The 22,431-nt window shown below is 31.5% G+C and overlaps 1 protein-coding gene across 1 annotated transcript; it reads right to left on the bottom strand.

Moving 5' to 3' along the window:
• Positions 1-1,227: 1,227 nt before the first annotated feature.
• LOC111876163 (low-temperature-induced cysteine proteinase) lies at positions 1,228-4,215 on the bottom strand. The gene is made up of 5 exons (XM_023872689.2): positions 3,587-4,215; positions 2,904-3,139; positions 2,674-2,814; positions 1,550-1,999; positions 1,228-1,467 (listed from the first exon to the last, which is right to left on the bottom strand). The coding sequence occupies exons 1-5, from the start codon at positions 4,071-4,073 to the stop codon at positions 1,387-1,389; spliced, it is 1,395 nt and encodes a 464-aa protein (XP_023728457.1). The 5' UTR covers positions 4,074-4,215; the 3' UTR covers positions 1,228-1,386.
• Between the last annotated feature and the right edge of the window lie 18,216 nt (positions 4,216-22,431).

Genomic DNA, 22,431 nt, shown 5'->3' with positions numbered 1-22,431 from the left:
TCTATTACTGTGAATATGACTATACGAGATTTTGAAGATCTTTATTTTACAGTGAGTACACTTTAAAAGCTGTGCCAAATACAAATCCTAATCATTTTATTAATATTTCCATTTTCTTAATTACGTACTCTCATAACCAGCGAAATGTAAAAGAAACTCATAAACTAAAATGTATAAATGTATTATATGCTAAAATATATTCATCTTCTCTTAATTTGTTATTCATCTTGTCGGTACAAATTGTAGTTTTGTTAAAGATTTAGGTGTTTGCTAAGATATATTTACTAGTTGTTATTTTATTTTGTTATTTATTGATTTTAATTTAGTAATTTTCAGTGTATAGCAAAATTTAAAAAAAAAAAATCCTATCGTGAGAGATTTGTTAAAAGAAAACATACAGATATTTTATTTCGAAAAAACATTAGTGATTGTTTTCGATGAAAATACGTCCAAAAAGCACTAGAAATTGTTTCCGATGAAAATATCCTCATGCTTAGTTTAAAAATTTGATGTCATAAAATAGAACCAATTATACTTGTTTATATTGTTCTGCTATAGAGTTTTGATTTCGGCCCCCCTAATTCTAATAGTTTTGATTTCGGCCCCCCTAATTCTAATACTTGTGTTCCGCCCTGACAACAAGACAATAAATTTTATAATTTTTTAGTCAAACTGCATGCGACTTTGATGGTGAGATTTAAGATAACGTGAACAACTGAACATGCTAGAACTTATAAGATTGGCTGGTGATGGGTAGAGAGATGCGAATCTAGTTTGATCAAGTTACAACTTACAAGATATGGAAAACCACAACCAGAAGAAATAAAATAGTAGATGGATCATGGAACCCATACCTCACAGTGAATTATTTCCGAGACTTTGTCAGTGGATATCAGAGACTTGTACATTCAGCTGTAAGAGTAGTACATTATCCAAGGTGACATCCGTCGTTGCGTGATGGTGGATGGTTTATCACAAGATGAAAGCAATATAGAAAGATACAAAATTGCAAAACTGACCCCTATATTTACTGTTTGCTTTCAAAATTTCAGGTTCATCCTTTTCCACTATATTTTACTTGAGATTTGGGCGAGTGCGAAGATGAAGGAAAAAAAAAAAAGACAACCACAAAGATTATTTTTGCAATTTTCTCTAAAAGAAACCATGTAAAAGCACATTGGTATTTGGCAAAATTTATGAAAGGTCTACTAAAAGAGGAAAGCAATATAAAAAGGAAAAGCATGAACTTGTCTCTTGATCAAATTCAGTACAGGAGGAATCAATGCAGTATTTACAAATGAGCATCTGATTATATTTATAATCAGATGGTAATCAAATAGTTTAAAGTTAAATAAAAACTTCAATAACACAAATCACATCATTTCCTCAAGCATAGTTCCTCTTCAAATCAGTCGGTGTAGCAAGAATACGCTTCAACGCCTGGATTTCCAATGGGCTATTCTTCTTCTGCAAAACACAAAATTCAAAAACTAGTCAGATTTCAGCTAGACACAGTCTCATCTAACAGACGAAACAACACTACTTTTACCTTTGAGCAAGTGCCACGGCGCAAGTTACAAACGGGATAATCATGAGGGCAGCAACTGTAATTATCATCACAACAAGAAGCACCTTCCAAGGGGCAGCATCCCCACGCAAAGCACGCGCCATGGTAGTTATAGACACAACAACATGTGGTGCTTTGAGGGCAAGTGGCGTATTGATCGCAGATGATTTCAGGTTTGACCGGTGAAGGTGGTGATGGACCAGGGTTAGGTGGGTTTTGACCGTTTTTAATCGGGTAAGATGCTTCCATTGCTATTCCACATTTACCAACTTTTTCTTTTATATTTCTTTCCATTCTTATGTAACCTTCTTCACCCCAGTCCGCAGCCCATGAGTTTCTCACTAACCAGTAGTCCTTTCCATCTTCAGTCCCGTATCCGACCACAACCACACCGTGGTCCAAATCGGTCCCACATTGACCGGTAAAGATGCCCTGACAAAATTTAATTTCGTTAGGTTTAATATTTAATACCAGATTGAACAAGTTAAAAAATAAACAAAAAAATATCAAGTACTAAACATTAATAAGACAAAACGAGTACCTAATCTTTAAATATAATGATTTAATATTATATTAATTTCCACCCACCCACCCCACAACCCTTGGGCCTCAACCAACAAGATTCCATGGAGACACACATTCCTGTGTATTCTATAATGTAACTAGAATTTTCATGTTAAGGATTAGGAGATTCTTTTGCGAACTTGTTTAATTAAAATTAGGTGTGCACCCGCCCAAAGTGGCAGCGACAATTATTACTTTTTCGACAAATGATGTTTTTTCCAAAAAATGTTATTTGACTATATTTCAGTGGCTACAAATTTTCCAGCTGATATGTTAGAAAATTTTCATGTCCAACCTTGGACAACAAACATCATGTCTACATTTAGACATTAAAAAAAAAACAAAATTTAATTAATGTTTCTTCCTTAAATATTTTCGTTGATTATCTTTACCATAATTAGTTTTTGTTAATGAAAAGATAAGTGGTTTGTGCATAACATATTTGTACATTAAGTTACCGAGCATGTATCTCTTAAATTTCAAGAAAAATTCAATATACTTTATAAGATAGTTAAGATAAGATTAAAGAATAAAAGGATTACCGAAGTGTAGAACTGGAAATCCCTGCCACCAGCTTCAATAGCAACAGTTACAGGCTGATTTGCAGCAGCCTTCAGCAATGCTGACTCATCGTTCACAGGAACATCTTCATAACTATCAATAGAAACAACCTTTGAATTTTTCTGCACATCAAGAAACACAATATAAAAATTCACTAATTTATTATGATTCAAGTATTGAAGTATTGAAAACAAGGAGATATGATACGAACCCTGGAACTGTCGCATCTTCCATCTTTGCCAGTGTAGGGATAGTCTGTGTCAGTGTCTATTCCGCCATTTTTGATGATGAATTTAAAAGCATAATCCATATCACCACCATTGCATCCTTCGTTGTATGATGTATCACAATCCACCAGTTCTTGTTCTGAAAGTGTGATCAATTCACCAGTCGTGATCTGGTTAATCCCTTCTACTGATCCGATTGTTGAAAATGCCCAGCAACTCCCTTTAATTCAACAGACAGCGATCCATCATATTAATCAACTTTGCAATACATGTTTTATAGTTTTCTGTTTACTTTTCTTATCAATTAGATGAAGATTTTTAAAAGAAATTAAAGAAGGACATGGAATTATCATTCCCAAATTCTTATAGAAGACAAAACATCTTCGATCAAAATCACGGTCCCACTTTTCGGGTTCTTGATTCGTTGCCCAATCAAAATCATACTGAAGTATCCTTTTGCGACAACACTCAGTATTTAGTAGCTATTTCAATTTGTATTTTGTTTATATTTTGTTTTAACTTGTTATGTACTAAAAATTATATTTACTAATGATTTTTCCAAATCGTTCTCGTGCCCTAGTTTTAGTGGGCACGTAATAAAACAAATGCTCAAAAAGGAGGGGAAAAGCAAATTAAAGCAAAAAAGTAATTTTATAAAATAACTCACCGCAACTTCCTTGATCTTTGACGGCAGCGACGGCACCTTTGGTCCTCCAGTCAACGAAATCAGGCAGGGCATCGCCGGAACGGGGAGCATAACGATCACTCTTCAAGTTGTTCGACTTCCGCCTAGAACCGACCGTCTTAGCGCCGGTGTAGCCTAACCGGAACTCTTCCTTGGTTAGATCTGCGAACTTGTTAAGTCCAAGCTTGTAGGAGTGATCGCCGGAGTTGTGCTGTTCTATATACCTAAGGTTGTCTTTGAAGATCTGAAACCTCTGCTCCTTCTCTCCGAGGGCGTTGTAAAATTTACGATGTTTGACGAGCCAAGACTCGTACATAGCGTTGGCTTCATCATCGGTGCGCCAGCTCGAGGAGGATGCATCGGAGGTGGTCATGTGGGTTGCGTCGTAGCCTATGATCGACATGTCCATGGCTGATGAGACGACGAAGAGAGCAAAAAGCAAAAAAATCGCCATTGGAAGGAGCTTCATTGTTGGAGCTTGAAAAGAGAGAAGAGGAGAACGATGGAGTGGAAAGGTGAGGGGAGGGAATGAATTTATAATTGGAGAGACGAGGGCAACGGCTCACGGGAATACACTTAGATAACCTGATCAATGATCAAGTACTACTTTCCATATTAAATAAAAGGGATAATACTACCGAAGTTTTTTTAAGTTCATTTAATTTATCTTAAATATTTTTTTACTGATTTGTCATTATTTTTAAAAAAACGTTTAAAATTTTATTTTTTAAAAGAGGACCATCAGATTAATGCCTAGGTGCCGGTTATTATGGACTTGGCTGGCATGGCCTTTTCCACTGACTTGGCATGTATACTTGGATTAAATGGGATCAAATGGCTGATATGGCATGCTGATGAGGCTTGCCATGTTGGCATTCATTTTTTTAAGAACACCAAATAAAGGATAGCGGATTCAAAATCGTGAACCAGACCAACCATATATATATATATATATATATATATATAGGTAAAGTGAATATACCTAACAACCTTATATAAGCTTAGGTACCTAACCTCATCAAACTACGTCATTTTACATTAAATTTTCATTGCAATCATCAAAGGTTCTTAAACTTCATCCCTAAACTTGATTTACTTCAAAATATTTTGGAAATTCATCATTATATTTCTCCTAAATCATATCATTTGTAGTTATAGGATATGGAGCCCATCAGGCGGTATTCAATAGAAAGACGTGATGTAAAAGAAAGATATTGGTGAAAGTCCAAAGATTTTGGAAGTAATAAAGTTATGGGGTTGAAGTTTAAGAACCTTAGACAATTACAATGTAAATATGATATAAACCGATGTAGTATTATGAAGTTAAGTACCTAAACTTATATAAGGTTGTTAGGTATATTCACTTTACCATATATATATATATATATATATATATATATATATATATATATATATATATATTCTACTAAGAACAATTTTGGATTTGAGAACAAAATTAAAACACGTGTTGGTTTTAATTAAAACAGGCGCCTAGTCCATCACTTTACTTATTCATGAAAAAAACCAATGACACCCAACTCCGATCTTGCCTTCCGCCCAACACCGCCTCCTCCCGCAAATCGCATCGACACCATCAATCACTACCGGAGATAACCACTGTTGGGAAGACATTTTCTACAGGAGGTTATATCATGGAGTAATGGAATCATGTTGCTTCATTTCAGCCTTACAAGTGTCGTATGTGTTGCAGTTCATCATGAGACGTAATTAGACAGGTAACAATCTGAATCTGATGCTTGCTCAATCTAGTTTGAAATTCACCTGAATATTCATTAAGATGCCATAATTTCATATACATTTCCATTTCATCTCACTTTATAAAATGATGACATAAAATCAATTGTTAGGGCATCTATAACGTTTTAAAATTTTCACAAAATTTCCTTTAGTCTTTAATTATTAGTTGAACAAAATGAAAATCGGTGGTGATGAAGTTGGTGTAATGGCAGAATTAAATGATATAGTAACATAAGTACTCATTTTTAAAAGTTGATTTTCATTGCCTATCAGATGTTCGTTGAAAGTCCTTTAAGAATATATACATCTTTCAAGGTAGTTAGGTGTTATTATGTCGATGGTATAATTTAATCCCAAAGGTCTGTTTTTGTATTTCATCTTTGTAGCCATTTTCATGAACCACCAAGCTATCCTTTATATTCACAAATGTTTTTGTGTTCACAATGCTAATATATGGATGGAATGGAAGTATCTACATATGCTTTTGTCTTTAAGTCAGAGTTTGAATTAGAAGTTGAACATTTATTAACGTCATTGTAGAGTTTTATTACGAACTTTCTTGTTCATTTGCTTGCTTTTGTGATGAATTATGCATACAGTTGGATTGGATTGTTTTTATTGAAAATATTAAGCTTTAAGGGTTGGAATGGAGTCTATCAGAGAATTGATGATCACTGTAGGATTTCATGCACACAAGGCATTTATCGTATTGTCTGAAAGAACCTAATAAGTATGAAAGTGACATTTTATTTGAAAATCCTTAACTTTGAACCCTCATTAAGCCAAACATTAAGGCCCTTAGGTTAAATTGAATTTCACGATGTTGTTTGCTTTTTAAAAAAAACATCTTCTAACCTCTTAGGTGCTGTTTGATTTTCTGGAGCAAAAATTCATGAAGTCTGTGGACCACCTCTGTAACCCTCTGCAGTAGAAGAGGTGGACCAAACGGTTGCAGACTGTAATAAGAAGCGTGTTTGGTTTTTTAACATCTGCATACTGCTGCAAATATTAAAAAGTTAAAATAAACTAATTTTATAAATCAAAAATAATTTTTTAATACGGAAAATTTAATAATGTATAACATTTCAGCAATAATTAATGATATTTCAATAAAAAAATAATGATATTTCAACAAAAAAAATAAAGATATTTAGTAAAAAATAATGATATTTCATCAAGAATCTATCATTATTCAATATAAAAAAAACAAAAAAAAATTCAATAAGAATAAACAAAAAAGAAACGAAAAAAAAAGTGAAATAAAATTTCAACAACATATAATAAAAATTTCAGCAAGAAAAAAAAGAAGAAGAAGGGGTTGGAAGAGGCAGTACAAGTGTTGCGCCAAACAGAGCACGCGTAGAGGTTTTTGATTCTGAAGACTTTTAAAAAACAAACAACTGCGAGATAAAAAGTGTTGCGCGTGTGTTGCGCCGTGCAGCAATAAGAGGTCTGAAGATTTTTTTCCAAAAAACAAACAGCACCTTAGTGTTGTGCGGCGCAACACACAAACATCACTTTTAAGTTCGCAACAGTTTGTTTTTTTAAAAGACTTCGGGCTCAAAAACCTCTTCTCGTCCTCTGCCCCACAAAGCATTGGGCTTGGCTCTTCTCACTACTTCTAACCTAATCTAAACAAAAAAAAGCGGACAAAAATTGTAGCCACATTCCTTCTCACCGAATTCATTCTCCATCGGCCAAGAACCCTTCTTGTCGTTGATCTTGTTGAAGAACGGAAGAACGCCGCTAGCCAATCGTCGGTCACCACTCGCCGCTCCTGCTGCCCAGTCGACCGGCACTGCCATCATCTTCAACATGTTAGTTTTTTTTCTGATTTCTTATTTGAGTACCGATTATGCTGTTGAGTACCGATTATGCTGTTGAGTACCAAATTTCTGATTTGAATACCGATTTTATTGCTGAGATGTAAAGAATCTTTGCTAAAATCTTTGTTGAATGTTGATTTATGATATAATTGTTCTTATAACAATTTTTCTGCTCAAATTTATGTTTTGGTTTATGAATTTTTGTGTTGAATTGTTATGAATGTTTGGTAAAATCATAAATCTTTGCTGAAGTCATATACTTATATGTTGAAATCATAAATTTATATGCAAGTATATATGCTGAAATCATAATTCTAATATGCTGAAATCATAAATATTTGTTGAATATGTTAAAGTCTTCCCTGAAATGAGTTTCTTTATCACTTGTATTTCTTGAATGGAGATCAAGTTTATGCTTATATGCAAGCTTGCGCTTAAATCGTTGAATATGCTAAACTTATTTGTTGATTGTGTTGTATAATCTTTGCTTATATGGTTTTTTTGTTCATTCATTATGCATTGTTGTTGAATATGTTAAACTTATTTGTTGATTATGTTGAAATATGATTAATCTTTGTTGCTAAATGTAACGCCAGCAGATCCGGGCAAGCCAATTTAGAGACAATGAGTGTCAAAAATGATTTTTTAATGGAAGATTATTTAGAATAAATAATCTTAACTAAGTTTTAGAATATGTCTAAAGGGTTCCGTACATATAAAGAACGCCGAAATCCGAGTTATAACGAAGAAGTTATGACCCGTCGAAGTTTTACAGCAAAACCGCACGACACCGGGAAGCGTAAAAAGTGAATTTACGATAGAAGACTTTTTAGCCTTAGACTCTAAACCAAAGTCGTAGAGTATGTTAAAAACGAGAAAATCCATAAAAAGAACGCCCAAATCTGACTTCGTATGAGGAAGTTATGATTTTTCAAAGTTTCGGCTTAGCAGTGTACAGCCCGAAACTCGAATTTTAGTTCGGGCGGTTTTTGGCTTACACGACCTAAATGAGAGTTGAATATCTCATTAATAGGAACTCGACAGTAAAAATACATACGAAAACGGAGTCCGTATGAAGGAGTTACGAATTCTTCGCGGTCATTTAGTAGTTTAATCTCCCCGTACTGTTAAATTTAAGATCGGTCGAGAATTAGCCAACAGAGTCTAAATGAAAGTTGTAGATCTTGTTTTTACCTACGTGTGGAATAAAAGAACATCGAAAATGGAGCTCGTATGAGAAAGTTACGGGGTTTAGAAGTCAAAATGGTGCTACTGTAAAAGGGGTGACGTGGCTGAATATGGGGTAAGGCTTTCTCCCCAAGAAAAGCCATCAGGTGATGACACGTGGCACCGACTCGGCGAGTCCGTCAGGATTTCACCCTATAAATAGAGGTGTCGGTTTCCCTCGTTTTCTCACCCCTCAACCCTCTTCTTTCTCTCTCTAAACTCTCTCTCTAAGCTCCCTAACCCCCCTAAAAGCCTAGGTAAACCCCCTAGCACCCGAAGGAAGCCCCGAGGCTCCCGGAGTCCCGAGAAAAAGGGTCTTTCGGCTCGGAAATGCTACTCCAGCGAAGCCCGGTTTTTCGAAAAAAACTCGTTGTAAGTGAGCTACACCTACGCTATTTTTAATATAGCTTCTAATTAATTATAGTAACATTATTAGGACCTTAAAATAATTAGTTGGGCTATTATTATGATTTATATAGTGTTGTTTAACGCTTATATAATAATAATAACAGCTAGAGTATTAAATTAGTCTCGGTAAATACTGAACTAAACCCTAGTGGTAATGATACTAGGTTTTGTCGAGGGAAATTGTTTTAAGAGTAACGAAGTGTTGTCCAAGTACCGAGTCACCACCATATCAGGTGAGTGCATAGTCTCTTTCATGAACATGATTTTAATACAAGTATTGATTAAAGTATTAATTATATGTTTATGTGCGAGTTAATTGATGTTGCCTTAAATACGTGTTAAAGAACATGCCTGATTATATATGATGATTTAGGATAAAGAGTAAACCTAAATTAATTATGAGGAATATTTGGTAGTATTTTCTTACGAGTACAAGTGAGTTATACTCAAAGAATAGAACTTTAGTATACGTCATTTATCCGGGAGACACAGTCATTGTCCCTAGTCCGAGAGTATGGATTGGACATAGTCAATTGTCATTAATCCGGGGGTATGGATTAAGACATAGTCAGTTGTCCTTAGTCCGGGAGTATGGATTAAGACATAGTCATTCGTCCCTAGCCCGAGAGTATGGATTAGGCATACTCATTCGTCATTAATCCGAGAGTATGGATTAGTCATTCGTCTCTAGTCCGAGAGTATGGATTAGGCATAATCATCCGGCATTAATCCGAGAGTATGGATTAGTCATTCGCCCCTAGTCCGAGAGTATGGATTAGGCATAACCATTCGTCATTAATCTGAGAGTATGGATTAGGTAAATCCATTCATTTCTGATCCGGGAGTATGGATTAGGTAAAACGGTTAATCTTAGGTTTGAGAGTATGGATAGTCTCGTTGTGAGAATCGACGGGGTGGGATAGGAGTTGCTTATACATATATGGTGAAATTGTATATTTTGTGAGTTCTAAATTATATATATGATAAAACATTATGGGATTGAAATCCCTATGTACTCACCAGGTTTCCCAACCTGACCCACTCAGTTTATTTATATCACAGGTGTTGATATGAAGTCACATTACACTGAGAGATTAAGGTGATATAAATCACTAGTGATAATGAATGTAAGTTATGTTTATGCTTATGTTTCTGTATTGACGAAGACATCCCAAATGTTTTAAAAAGATTAAAAAAATACTTTTCTTCGGAAATGCTTTGATAATGCAATTATCATATTTTTCTGGGAACAAATTCCGCAACATCTTTCTTAAAAAGAGATACTCTGATTTTTACAAAGTATAAACAAAATCGGTGTTTTCTGGCCGTGAAAATGGGGATGTCACAGTTGGTATCAGAGCATTAGTTTAAGCGAACTAGGAATAAGGATTTATTTCTAGACTTAAACTTAGAATGCTAAGCGATGATCGTGAGGAGTGTGTCTAATATATTTTAGGAAGTACACCTGAATAGACACAAGCACTATGATAACCTTAAAGGCACAAACAATCATGACACAAGTTAGGAACAACCATTAAGAAAAGGTTTGAGTTTGCACAAACAATCATGACATAAGTTAGGAACAACCATTAAGAAAAAGTATGGCGTGGATTTGAATCAACGACAATTAAAAAATGCCTATGATAACTTTAAAGGCAAATACATAGGATGGTTATACTTAAAAACAAAACTGACAACCTTTACAATCCACAGACAAATACTTTTAACTTAACAAATTAGGAGTGGGAGAACTTTAAAAAGGTGTGTGTGTGTGTATATATATATACACACACACACACACACATATTTATATGTATTTTGTTTATATAGTTGCCATTTATTCTTATGTTACTTTTGTTACATTGATTGGGTTTAGGGACATCCGAAAGCCACTTCTTTGAAAACCGTCCCGTTATTGTTTCTAGAGCTTTGTGTAGAGCTCTTTGATGGAAACAATGCATCTGGTAATCTCAGTTATGCCACATCCCAAACACCATCGTGACATGGATCATCTTCTTTCCATATCACACCACTAAAGTTTATGGATGCCCCTTTCATTAACATAGATGAAAATGATTACTTTTCAAATCATACTAGTGAGCATTTTACTCAACCATCACCTTCTGCTGATTCACCTACTGCTGCTTCACCTTCTGGTAACCCCCAAAAAATGGCTAAACCCTCAACTCCTAGACCTCGAGCTCCTAGTGCCTCACCTGATCCACCTTCTTGTGCCTCGCCTAAAGCTTCTATTACTACTGATGATTTAGCACTGGAGATGCAAAAAGCTCTACGCTATTTGACTTAAGGGCCAATAGTTCCCCAATGTTTAGAGAAGCTTGAGTTGCTCGAGTTAGACCCGATAGACCCTCTACGATTTGATGCGTATCATATTTTTGGAGGGACCATGAATATAAGAGAGATGTGGGTAAATTTGCCCAATGATCCAAAAATATTAAGAGGATGAATCGAGATGACAACTACAAGTTTAGGAGTTCTAAAGGATGTAAAGATTGTTCGTTAAGTTTATATGTTTGAGTTGTTTAGGTTTTAATTGCATGTTTTGGAACTATATGGTTATGACTTTTGGTTACTTGCTACTTGAATGTTATTTGTAGTATTTGGTACTTGAATCTTATGTTATTTGGTATTTGACTTTTATGTTATGTTTTTTGGTACTTGAATCTTATGTTATTTGGTACTTGAGATTTATGTTATGTTATTTGGTACTTGGAAGTTATGTTATTTAGTTGGTACTAGAATCTTATGTTATGTTAGTTGGTTATTGAGTTTTATTTTATGTTATTTGGTACTTTTGTTGATTAATAGGTTCTTAATGGATCACGAAAAAAAATACTAATCATAATTCTAATGTACTTGTACGTCCGCTCTTTTGGAAGAGGGGTGTCAAACGAGTGCGGGACAACGATTTGGAAATAACGGGACATGAATTTACGTTAGATTTACTTCACCGTAATCCTCTACAATGTGTTGAAGTGCTACGTATGTCTCATGGATCATTTTTCCGGCTATGTTCTCATTTCAGAGTAAACTACTCGTTAAAGGATAGCAAACATGTATCGGTTGAGGATAAGATGGCTATGTTTTTTTATGATAATCGGTCATAACCAACATTATGTGATTATCAAGCGGAGATTTCAACACTCAAAGAAAACAATTCATAGGTTTTTTTATGAAATGTTGCTTTTCGCACATGACATTATAATATCAACTTCTTTTAATCTGAATCCAAACGTTCCGGGACATAATAGAAGGCTACGACGAGTGTTCAAGGGAGCAGTTGGTGCACTTAATGACAATTTGATACATGTTGTTGTCCTTGCAAACAAACGAGATTATTATTAAACTAGGCGAATGCCCACGCATTGCGTGGGATATAAAAAATATTTTATATTAAAAATAATTAAATCATTGTTATTAACAGTTAAATAATAATTTCATAAAAAAATAAAAAATGAAGTTTTGCATTGTTATTATGTTGAACTATATTATAAGAGATAAGGTTGGAACTTGAAGTTGTTTTGCATATACAAAGTTATATGATTAAAATAGAAAAAAATTAATTTTTAAAAATAAATAAATCGTTATTGTTATCTATTAAATAATAATTTAATATTAAATTAATATGTTTATATTAGATATTATCATGATGTAGCAAATACGATAATAGAGACATCTTTTTATCTATCTTAAATTTTATCATTCTGTACAACATATGATAATAGAGACAACTTTTTATCTTAAATAGTAAAAAAAATGTTTTGTATCATAAATATTACCATAATTATATAGAACATATGATAATAGTGACATCTTTTATAAGGTTAAAACTTTAAATTGTATTACATAGAGGGTTGTAAAACTCGGCTAACACAACCAAATACTCGGCATGTTACTTAAACTCGGCCTCCGATGGAAGCGAGTTTGCCTAACTCAGCCAGAAGACACTCGGATCCTTATTAAACTCGATCCAAATCTAAAAAATACGGTCCAAAATCATTTTCGAATTTCTGAAATTTAGTTGTTCACTTGTTGACAAAGACAATCTCATCAAAGAATACACTCAACGTCCTACAAAGTTAGATGCAAGGAAGATCTCATGGCTTAGTCCCTTTGAAATATTTCCCAACCTTTCGTATTTATAGAGGAGAATATATTATCTTGTTTATTCTCACGATCAATATGGGATGAAGGCATTTTAATTAAACTTGTTTCTTTATTTGGTAATAATTTCATTTTGTTAAATAAAATATTAAATAATAAAAATAAAACGTTATCCAGAAAAATTATTGTTCAGTAGTTCCATTTTTCAGTAATTTCGTAAGTTGCTATAAAAAATTAAGTTTTATTGAATAACTTTTTGTTAAATCCTAAAATCATAAATTCAGTTAGGTACTTAATATAGAAAGTTTGTTTATATGTATTTTCATGATTCAAAATGTCATTATAAAATGAATTCATTTATAAAATATAATCGAGTATATATTTCGTGCTTTCGAATCAAAGTAATTTTTCAAACAATTATAATTTTATGTTTAGGTAGATTTTTTTATATTTATATAACATCATGTAACTTATAATATTATTATAAACAATTTGAATAATCATGGGAGTTTCAATGTATGTGGTGAAAAGAAAATGTTTCATTTATCGGTCCAAATTGATCAAATTCGGACCGATTCAGCTTAATATACCAAACTACAAAACGTTTTTTCTATTGAAACCCGGTTTGTATATTTTTTGTGTTTTTGAATCAAATTTATTTTTCAAACAATTATAATTTTATGTTTAGGTAACTTATTTATAATATTATTAGAAACAATTTGAAAAACCATGAGAGTTTCAAATGTACGTGCTGAAAGGAAAATGCTTCATTTATTGGTCCAAATTGATCAAACTCAGACCGATTCAACTCAATATACCAAACTACATAACGGTTTTTCAACTGAAACTCTGTTTGAACCTTAAAAAATCTTGTTCAAAACCATTTTCGGGATTCTAAAACTTAAATGGACAGTTGCCAATAAAGACAATCTCATCAAAGAATACCATCAACACCCTAAAAAGGTAGACATTAGGAAGTTCTCTTGGTTTGGTCCTTTTGAAACATGTCACAATCTTTCCTATTTATAGAAGAGGAAACGTTCTCTTGTTTGCTCTCACCATCGATGTGGGATGCAGACATTGTAATAAAACATGTTTTATTGTTTATAAAACATTTTTCAACTTATTTAGTAAAACACCATTTCTCTTGTTTACCCTTTCTTTATTGTTCAATAGTTCCATTTTTCTATAATCTTGTAAGTTGTTATCCAAAAAAGTAAGTTTTAATTGAATAACTTTTTATTCAATTCTAAAATCATAAATTCAGTTAGGTACTTAATATAGAAACTTTGTTTATATGTATTTTCAAGATTCAAAAGTTCATTAAAAAAAGAATTCATTTATAAAATATAATCTGTGTATATATTTCGTGCTTTTGGTCAAATCGAATTTTCAAACAATTATAATTTTATGTTTAGGTAGATGTTTTTTTTATATTTATATAACATTATGTAACTTTTTTAAAATATCATTGGAAATAATTTGAAAAATCATGGGAGTTTCAAATGTATCTAGTGAAAGGAAAATGCTTCTTTTATGGTTCAAATAGATCAAATTCGGACCGATTCAACTAAATATACCAAACTACATATTTTTTTTCTAGTTAAACCCGGTTTGTATATATTTCGTGTTTTAAATCAAAGTTATTTGTCAAACAGTTAAAATTTTAGGTTTAGGTAAATGTTTTTTTATATTTATATAAAATTATGTAACTTATTTATAATATTATTAGAAATAATTTGAAAAATCATGGGAGTTTTAAATCTTTGTTGTGAAAGGAAAATGATTCCTTTATCGGTCCAAATTGATCCAACTCCGGTTCAACTCAATATACCCAACTACATAATTTTTTAAGTTTTTTTTTTCTAACTGAAACACAGTTTAAACCTGAAAAATTTCGGTTCAAAACCATTTCTGCAATTCTAAAAGTTAACTGGACACTTGCCAATATAGATAATCTCACTAAATAATACCTTTAAAATCCTACAATGGTAGGCATGAGGAAGTTCTCATAGTTTGGTCCATTTGAAACATTTCACAACATTTCCTATTTATAGAAGAGGAAACATTCTCTTGTTTACTCTCACCATCGATGTGGGATGAAGACATTGTAATAAAACATCCTTTCTTGTTTATAGAACATTATTTAACTTATTTATAATATTATTGTAAAGAAATTGAAAAGTCATAGGAGTTTCAAATGAATGTGGTGAAAGAAAGTTAAAAAATGGGGTTTCAAATACATGATTTTTTAAATATAACAATAACGTCGTTGTTAAATTTGATATAATAATTTGTATATACTAAATTTATATAATATATTGATTATTTTGAAGTATATGATTATATATACATTTATTATAACTTCATAATCTCAATCGTTTGAATGACTTATTCCCGGGAGTTACACATGAATAAAATTAAATATAATATATGATTTGATGTTATTTATAGTTGTTTTTATTGTTAATTAATTTTTTTAATTTATTTGCTTAATGTTTTAATTTCTATCATTATAATTATTTAAAAAATCAAACATTGTTTTTTATTTTAAAGCTAACAATATAATCATTTATATAGAGTTGTTTTTAACTATTGTTATTGTAAGTTATTTTAAGCTACTTATTTGGAAACTTTTAACGATTATAAAAATATATTTTAGAAATATTTTAGTTAAATTGAGATTACTATTTAGTTTTTGCTTTTATCACTACAATTTATCAATTTTAACTATTTACAAAATATTCTTTAGTTTTTTTAAATGGAACTAAAATTTATATTTGAGTTGACATTGTAATGCGCAGAAACACCTATATAGTTGAAGTCTTTACAATCATATATTTTTTTTAAAATATAACACTAACGTTGTTGTTCAATTTTATATAATAATTTGTATATTAGTTTGATATAATATATTGATTATTTTGAATTATATGATACTATATAAATCTATTATAACGTCATAATCTCAATCGTTTGAATGACTTCTACTCGCGAGTTACACATCAATAAAATTAAATATTATATATGATTTAATATTATTTATAGTTGTTATTTTTAACTAATTTTTTAAAATTTATTTGCTTAATGTTTTAATTTCTATCATTATAATTATTTAAAACATCAAACATTATTTTTTGATTTTAAAGGTAATAATATAATCATTTATATAGAGTTATTTTTGACTATTGTTATTATAAGTTATTTTAAGCTACTTATTTGAAATTTTTTAACGATTATATAAATATATTTAGGAAATATTTTAGTTAAACTGATATTACAATTTAGTTTTTGCATTTATCACTATAATTTATCACTTTTAACTATTTACAAAATATTATTTGGTTTTTTTAGTGGAATTGAACTTTATATTTAAGTTGACATTGTAATGTTATATTTAAATTAACAATTTAAGTATTTTGTCCAAACTGTTCAAAAATTGTAGCTTTAAACTGATAATGGTTTACATGCAACAACATTTTAAATCTAATAAATTAAATATAATATGTTAAAATTTAAAGACATAACTTTATAAATAGAAGTAAATATATTATTTTAAAATTGAAATCCAGTCTATTTATGATTACACTTTAGCTTTAATATTTATTTAACCTTATTAACCAGCTTACAATCATTATTAGAAAGACACTACAATTTATCACTTTTAACTATTTATAAAATAATATTTGGGTTGTTTAAGTTAAATAAAATTTATATTTAAGTTGAGCCTATAATGTTATATTTTAATTAATAATTTAAGTATTTTATACAAATTGCTCAAAAATTATACCTTTAAAATGATAATGGTTTACATCCAACAATATATTAAAACTAATAAATTAAGTATAATATATTAAAAGTTAAAAAACATAATCTTATAAGTAGAATTAAAGATATTATTTTAGTATTGAAATTTAGTTTATATATGAATACACTTTAGATTTGATATTTATTTAACCTAATTACCAAATTATAATTATTATTATTATTATAAAGAAATTGAAAAGTCATGGGAGCTTCAAATGAATGTGGTGAAAGGAAAAAGAATGGGGTTTCAAATGCATGAGATTCAAGAAAAAATGCTAGCTTTATAAGTATGTATGATGAGATAAAAGAGAAGTAGCTATATTTTAGGAAATCAAGTCAAATATATTAATAAAATCCAGATTACTATTTTTAAAACCAAATCACAGAAAATCACATATTGAAAATTTTGCAATATTTTTTTAAACAATAATCACATAAAACGAAATAGATTTCATTCCTTAAGAATTACTTAGTGTCATAACATATTTCTTTCTATGAAAGTTAGGCGATTTAACTATTAGTTTTACAAAATATTAACAAAATGTTTTTATACAACATTCAGAAAGTACAAAATTAAAGAATCGGACGATTTGACTCTTTTAAAATCAGGAAATTACTTGAAACTTTTTTCATTCTTTAAGAACAATTCATTAATACTTTATAACATATTTTTTTGAAGTATATGCAATATTCTTTCTACACCGCCCTTTCCTGTTCTGTGGTCCTCCATTGGCAGTGTAACGAACGATAACACGTATTTATTTTTTAAATTTTCTCATTTTACCGTTGAAAAATGGTAACATTCTAAAAAAATCTTTAACTATAAAATCACCAGTTTTCTCTTTATTTTATATAAATTTAATCACCATTTTTCTCTATTTCATATACTTTCAATACATTCCAAAAAAATGAATCTGTTCGATGATAGTGATGACGATGATATGTTCGTCTCTATGATGTACAAGTATTGCACAAACGTGCTACTACAATCAAATCCAGCTCCTCTATTAACCAAGCGTGCAACGTTAAAAAAGATTCTGAAGAAGGGCATAGATGTTTAGTTCACAATTATTTTGCAGATGATTGTGTCTACCAGCCATGCGATTTCAAAAGAAAGTTTTGTTTGCGGAAAAATGTTTTTGTTCGGATAGCCAACACGTTGGAAAGCAGGTATTGTTTCATTAAAATATAGTTTTTACATAATTTAAATACATTGTTTCTTTCAAATATATCTATTACATATATTTAATATACGTTTAGGTATGAATATTTCCAAATGAGATATGATGCTAGAGGTAAGCAATGATTCACATGGTTGTAGAAATGTGTTGTCACAATTAAGCTTATGGCAATGGGAGAGTCGCCTGATTCGATTGACGATTATATGAGAATGTATGAAAAAACTGCAAGAGAAAGTCTGTATAAATTGGCGAGGGGTGTTGTCGAAAGCTTCGGTGACGTTTATTTGCGCAAACCTTCATTGAATGATATAGAACAACTATATACGGTGCATGAAGAAAGACATTGTTTTGTAGGTATGCTTGGAAGCATTGATTGCACACACTGGAACTAGAGAAATTGTCATGTGGCGTGGAAAGGCCAGTGTGCAAGTGGTCATCAAAAAATGCCTTCGTTGGTACTAGAGGCTATTGCCTCCCGAGATTTATGGATTTGGCATGTTTTTTTTGGGGTTGCGGGTTCGAACAACGACATGAACGTTCTTGATCAGTCACCAATATTTGACCATATTTTGTCAGGAAAGGCACCATATGCTCCTTTCATGGTGAATGGAAATGAATATAAGTTTGGGTATTACCTTACAGATATAATATATCCAGCATATTCCACATTCATGAAGGCGTTTTGACACCCAGTAACACCAAGAGACAAAATTTTCAAGAGAAAACAAGAAGGAGCACGTAAGGATGTGGAACGTGCATTTGGAGTTCTGAAGTCGAAATGACACATAATTGAACATGTGACACGAGCATATCAGTTAGACGTTCTACAAGATATTATGTATGCATGTATCATAATGCATAACATGGTGGTTGAAGATAAATGATGAAACATTACGGAGTATTCGGCTTCAGAGCCCAGACACATGCAATTTCAACCTAGGACAACGGAATATTTACATATGGTCGTAGATATTCAAGACACACGAAAACACAACTTCAAGAAGATTTGGTTGATTTTATGTACGATGGAAATGAAAATGAATAAATTATGTGCAAAATGTAATTTTTTTAAATGTTATGTTTAATTAAAAAAATTGGTTTAATTTAAATAACATGTTCTAATTAATTTTATTTAAAAATTAAAAAATAAATTGAAAAAAAAGATGACATGGAGTGTTATAACTAGTTGTCTATTTCCTCCATTTGGTATTATAACAGCATATTGACATAGCATGTGAGGTGACAACTTTTGGCTGTGATAACACTCCTTAACTAGTTGTCCACACCTATTAGTCTTATACAGGAAAAAAAGTGCATGATTCTATAGACAAAAGAATATTATAAAATGTATTTTAATATAATCAAATTTTTATAGAAAAGATGTGTATATATATATATATATATATAATAATAATAATAATAATAATAAAAAAGTGTATGATTATATAGACAAAAGAGTATTATAAAAACCTCTATTATGCACAGGTCTGGTTATGAGCAAGGGCAAGGTGAACATGTGTACAGGGCCAATTTTTTTATAGTATATTCTGAAATCAGACCCAAATGCAAAGGATAGTCCAGGCCACTACACACTTTAATCAATTAGTCATAGACTCGTAGTCCATACGCGAAGGCAGGAGCGATCATTCAAGCGACTGAAGTGAGACTCTTCCATTAATCGATTATGAAAAGGAAAATCAATCGATCATACTATGATCGATTACCAGTCGTCCGGCCACTTGCAGACATGTTAATCAATAATCGAGTAATCGGCCATTCATGTGTTTATGTTATCAGAATTCAAAAATTAAATGTTGAATACTTCCACTTATCAGATTTCTAGTTTTCTTTAGTAAATTGATCAAAATATTCCAAGCCTTGAATCAGAATTGCGTTTTTCCATTTTTGTCCTAGAAATCTGAAATTCTACTAATCACTGAAAATTTAGCTTTAAAAATGGATTTTGAAAGAGAGTTTGATTATGAATCACCACATTTTGGATTATGATTCCTTATATTGTATTAAGTTCCATTAATGGTTTTGATGCCTATTCAAGTAGTAAAATTTTGAATTTGATATAAAAGTTTGAATTGGTTAAACTGTGTTCAAAATAGTGAGTTTGAAGACTTGATATGGCTTAATAAGTTGAATCATATAATGAATGAAAAAATGTCTCAAAACACTTCAATGTAGTTAAGATGACTAAGAATTAAGTTTAGAGGTTGTTTGGTTGGGTTTTGGTAATTTTTGGACAAAAAGACATTTTCGTCCTTTTTCCCGAAATGGTTAATTCTATCCCTCTTAGAATATCTAAAGAACAAAACAACAATGCTAATATCTTATTATATGTTAGTAGACCTTGTGTTTCAAATTTCAAGTCAATTGGACTTAAAATGAGGTATTTCATCATCTGCTTCATCATTATAGTTCTTCAATCTTCATTTTCGACTTCTGTTTCGCATCCAACCACCTCTACTTTCTCTATCTACAGTTCAATTCAACATCCAGTCAACAAAATTTGAAGAAAATACTCAAAATGTGCATAAATTGCCCAAAATGTGCATAATATCAGTCATCTCTCATCACTAATGCATCTCTTAAGTCATATTCTTCTTATTAGGGAACTTTACCTAAAAAATTTTCCAAAATATTGCATTTTTCACCCTCTTTTCAAGGCTTTAACAGACAAATAAAAAGGCTAAATGCACCTAATTACAGCACTGTTCACCCTCTTCACTAGCCAGACAACATAGACTACCATTTCCCAAAAGTATTTATACTTCAAAAGCATCTTTTTGATGTGTTTCATTTTGATATTTGGGCTATGTTTATTGTTAACAAGAATGTTAGGAGAGCTTCATGGGTCATTGGTTAGTTGTTATGATGTCATTACTCATTAAAATAATATGATTTTGCTATGTTTATTGCAACAAAGTTTATCTTCGTTTTACAAAAAAAAACTTTATTTTGTATAATTTAACTCGTTACACGTTAGGGTCTAATGGCTTTCATTCCGGCTCGTCTTGGGAATTTGAATCCTCAGGCCCAACCCTGGTTATACATAAAGGTGTAGATTCACATAGGGATGGACGTTGAAATGTCGAGCAGTAGTGACACTAATTTTTTAAGATCAAATATAATAACAAAGACCTAGAAATTGGGTCGTGTCGGGTCAAGACATTAAATGGGTTAAGAATGATGGGCCCATACACGATATATATAATTAACATGTTGAAAAACACGACCTAGACACAACACTTTTAACCCCATGTCAACATGGCACAACCTGTGAAACACATGAAACCCATTAAACTCAAACTAAGGTTTAGGCTTTGTGCACTGCTTAAGATTTGGGTTATTATTTGTTAGACAAAAATTTAAGTTATTTTTTTTAAGATTTGTGTTATAACATAGAGTAAATTATGTAGACTTTTTGTATTTGTTAAGGTTATTTTGGGTTATTATTTGTTAGATTGCATTAGAAACTAAATGGAATGATTGATTGGAATTTGAACATTCTCTTTTGGATGATTCTTCAACACATGACTCATGGGAGCTCAGTCTTTTTGAAAATACTCAATTTTACTAACATGTCAAGAACTAATTTCAAACAAAACAACTTGCATCAGATTGGAGGAAGCTCAAATGCTTAAAAAACGTTTTTCTTGGTTACTTGCATCTTGGAAGAATCGAAAACTGGAGATAAGAGTGTACGATTTTTTCCCTCCTGTCGAGCGAGGCATGTTCTTCTTCCGTTTCTTTTTTCACTATCTTTCGTTTCTTGTCTCTTCTTGTTGCGTGTGTCCTCTAATACAAAAAATATTATGTTTCTTGTTGTCGTGTGGACCGTTTCTTTTCTCTTCATTGTCTTTCGTTTCTTTTTCGCAATGAAAATCCATAAATTATCTGATGCAAGTTTCTTTTTAAAACCCTACACCTTGCGATACCACCTCTATGGTATTATTGATGACGTCGACCACTCTTGCCTCCTCCTCCAGTCACCAACATGACTGACCATCCTTCCCTCCTCTGAAAATATTTCTTCTAAATACTTCCATCAACCCTTCCATCCTTCATCGAAGCAAGTCAAACAACCACAATCTCTAGTTAATTATAAATTTGGAATGAAGATAGATCTGCAGAATCAAAGTGACAAAATTATTGCAATGATTCAGGATTCTAAAGCAAACAAAATCTCCATATCGTTCATGATTTCATTTTAGCTCTTGATTAAATAACATTTTTGTAGGACGAACCACCTTATACCATCACCATTAACCCTCGTAGTCACTATGATTTCTCTTTACCCTCTCTGTCACTTTCCTTTTCCTACTGAGATTAAACAAAGACTTTTTCATGAAATATGGTGTGTATTTTCATCCTCCTCTTAAATTCAAGGGATGGAGGTATAAATTTTACATCTAAGCTTTTTTCATGAAAAAGGTGCCCAGAGAAAGAAAGAGAGAAATGAACAAGATCTGCTATTTACCTCCAT

Source organism: Lactuca sativa, chromosome 1 (genome assembly GCF_002870075.4).
Source record: "Lactuca sativa cultivar Salinas chromosome 1, Lsat_Salinas_v11, whole genome shotgun sequence".
In the NCBI taxonomy this organism is placed as follows: Eukaryota; Viridiplantae; Streptophyta; class Magnoliopsida; order Asterales; family Asteraceae; genus Lactuca; species Lactuca sativa.
The sequence above is the reverse complement of the archived record's forward strand: the minus strand, read 5'-3'. Positions and strand labels throughout refer to the sequence as shown.

What these genes read in the sequence shown, in the direction of transcription:
- LOC111876163 (XM_023872689.2), bottom strand. Translation starts at nt 4,073, where the DNA reads ATGAAGCTCCTTCCAATGGCGATTTTTTTGCTTTTTGCTCTCTTCGTC. An exon ending in GAAGATGCGACAGTTCCAGG is followed by an intron (nt 2,815 to 2,903) that starts GTTCGTATCATA and finishes CTTGATGTGCAG; the next exon opens with AAAAATTCAAAGGTTGTTTC. An exon ending in ATTTCCAGTTCTACACTTCG is followed by an intron (nt 2,000 to 2,673) that starts GTAATCCTTTTA and finishes AAATTTTGTCAG; the next exon opens with GGCATCTTTACCGGTCAATG.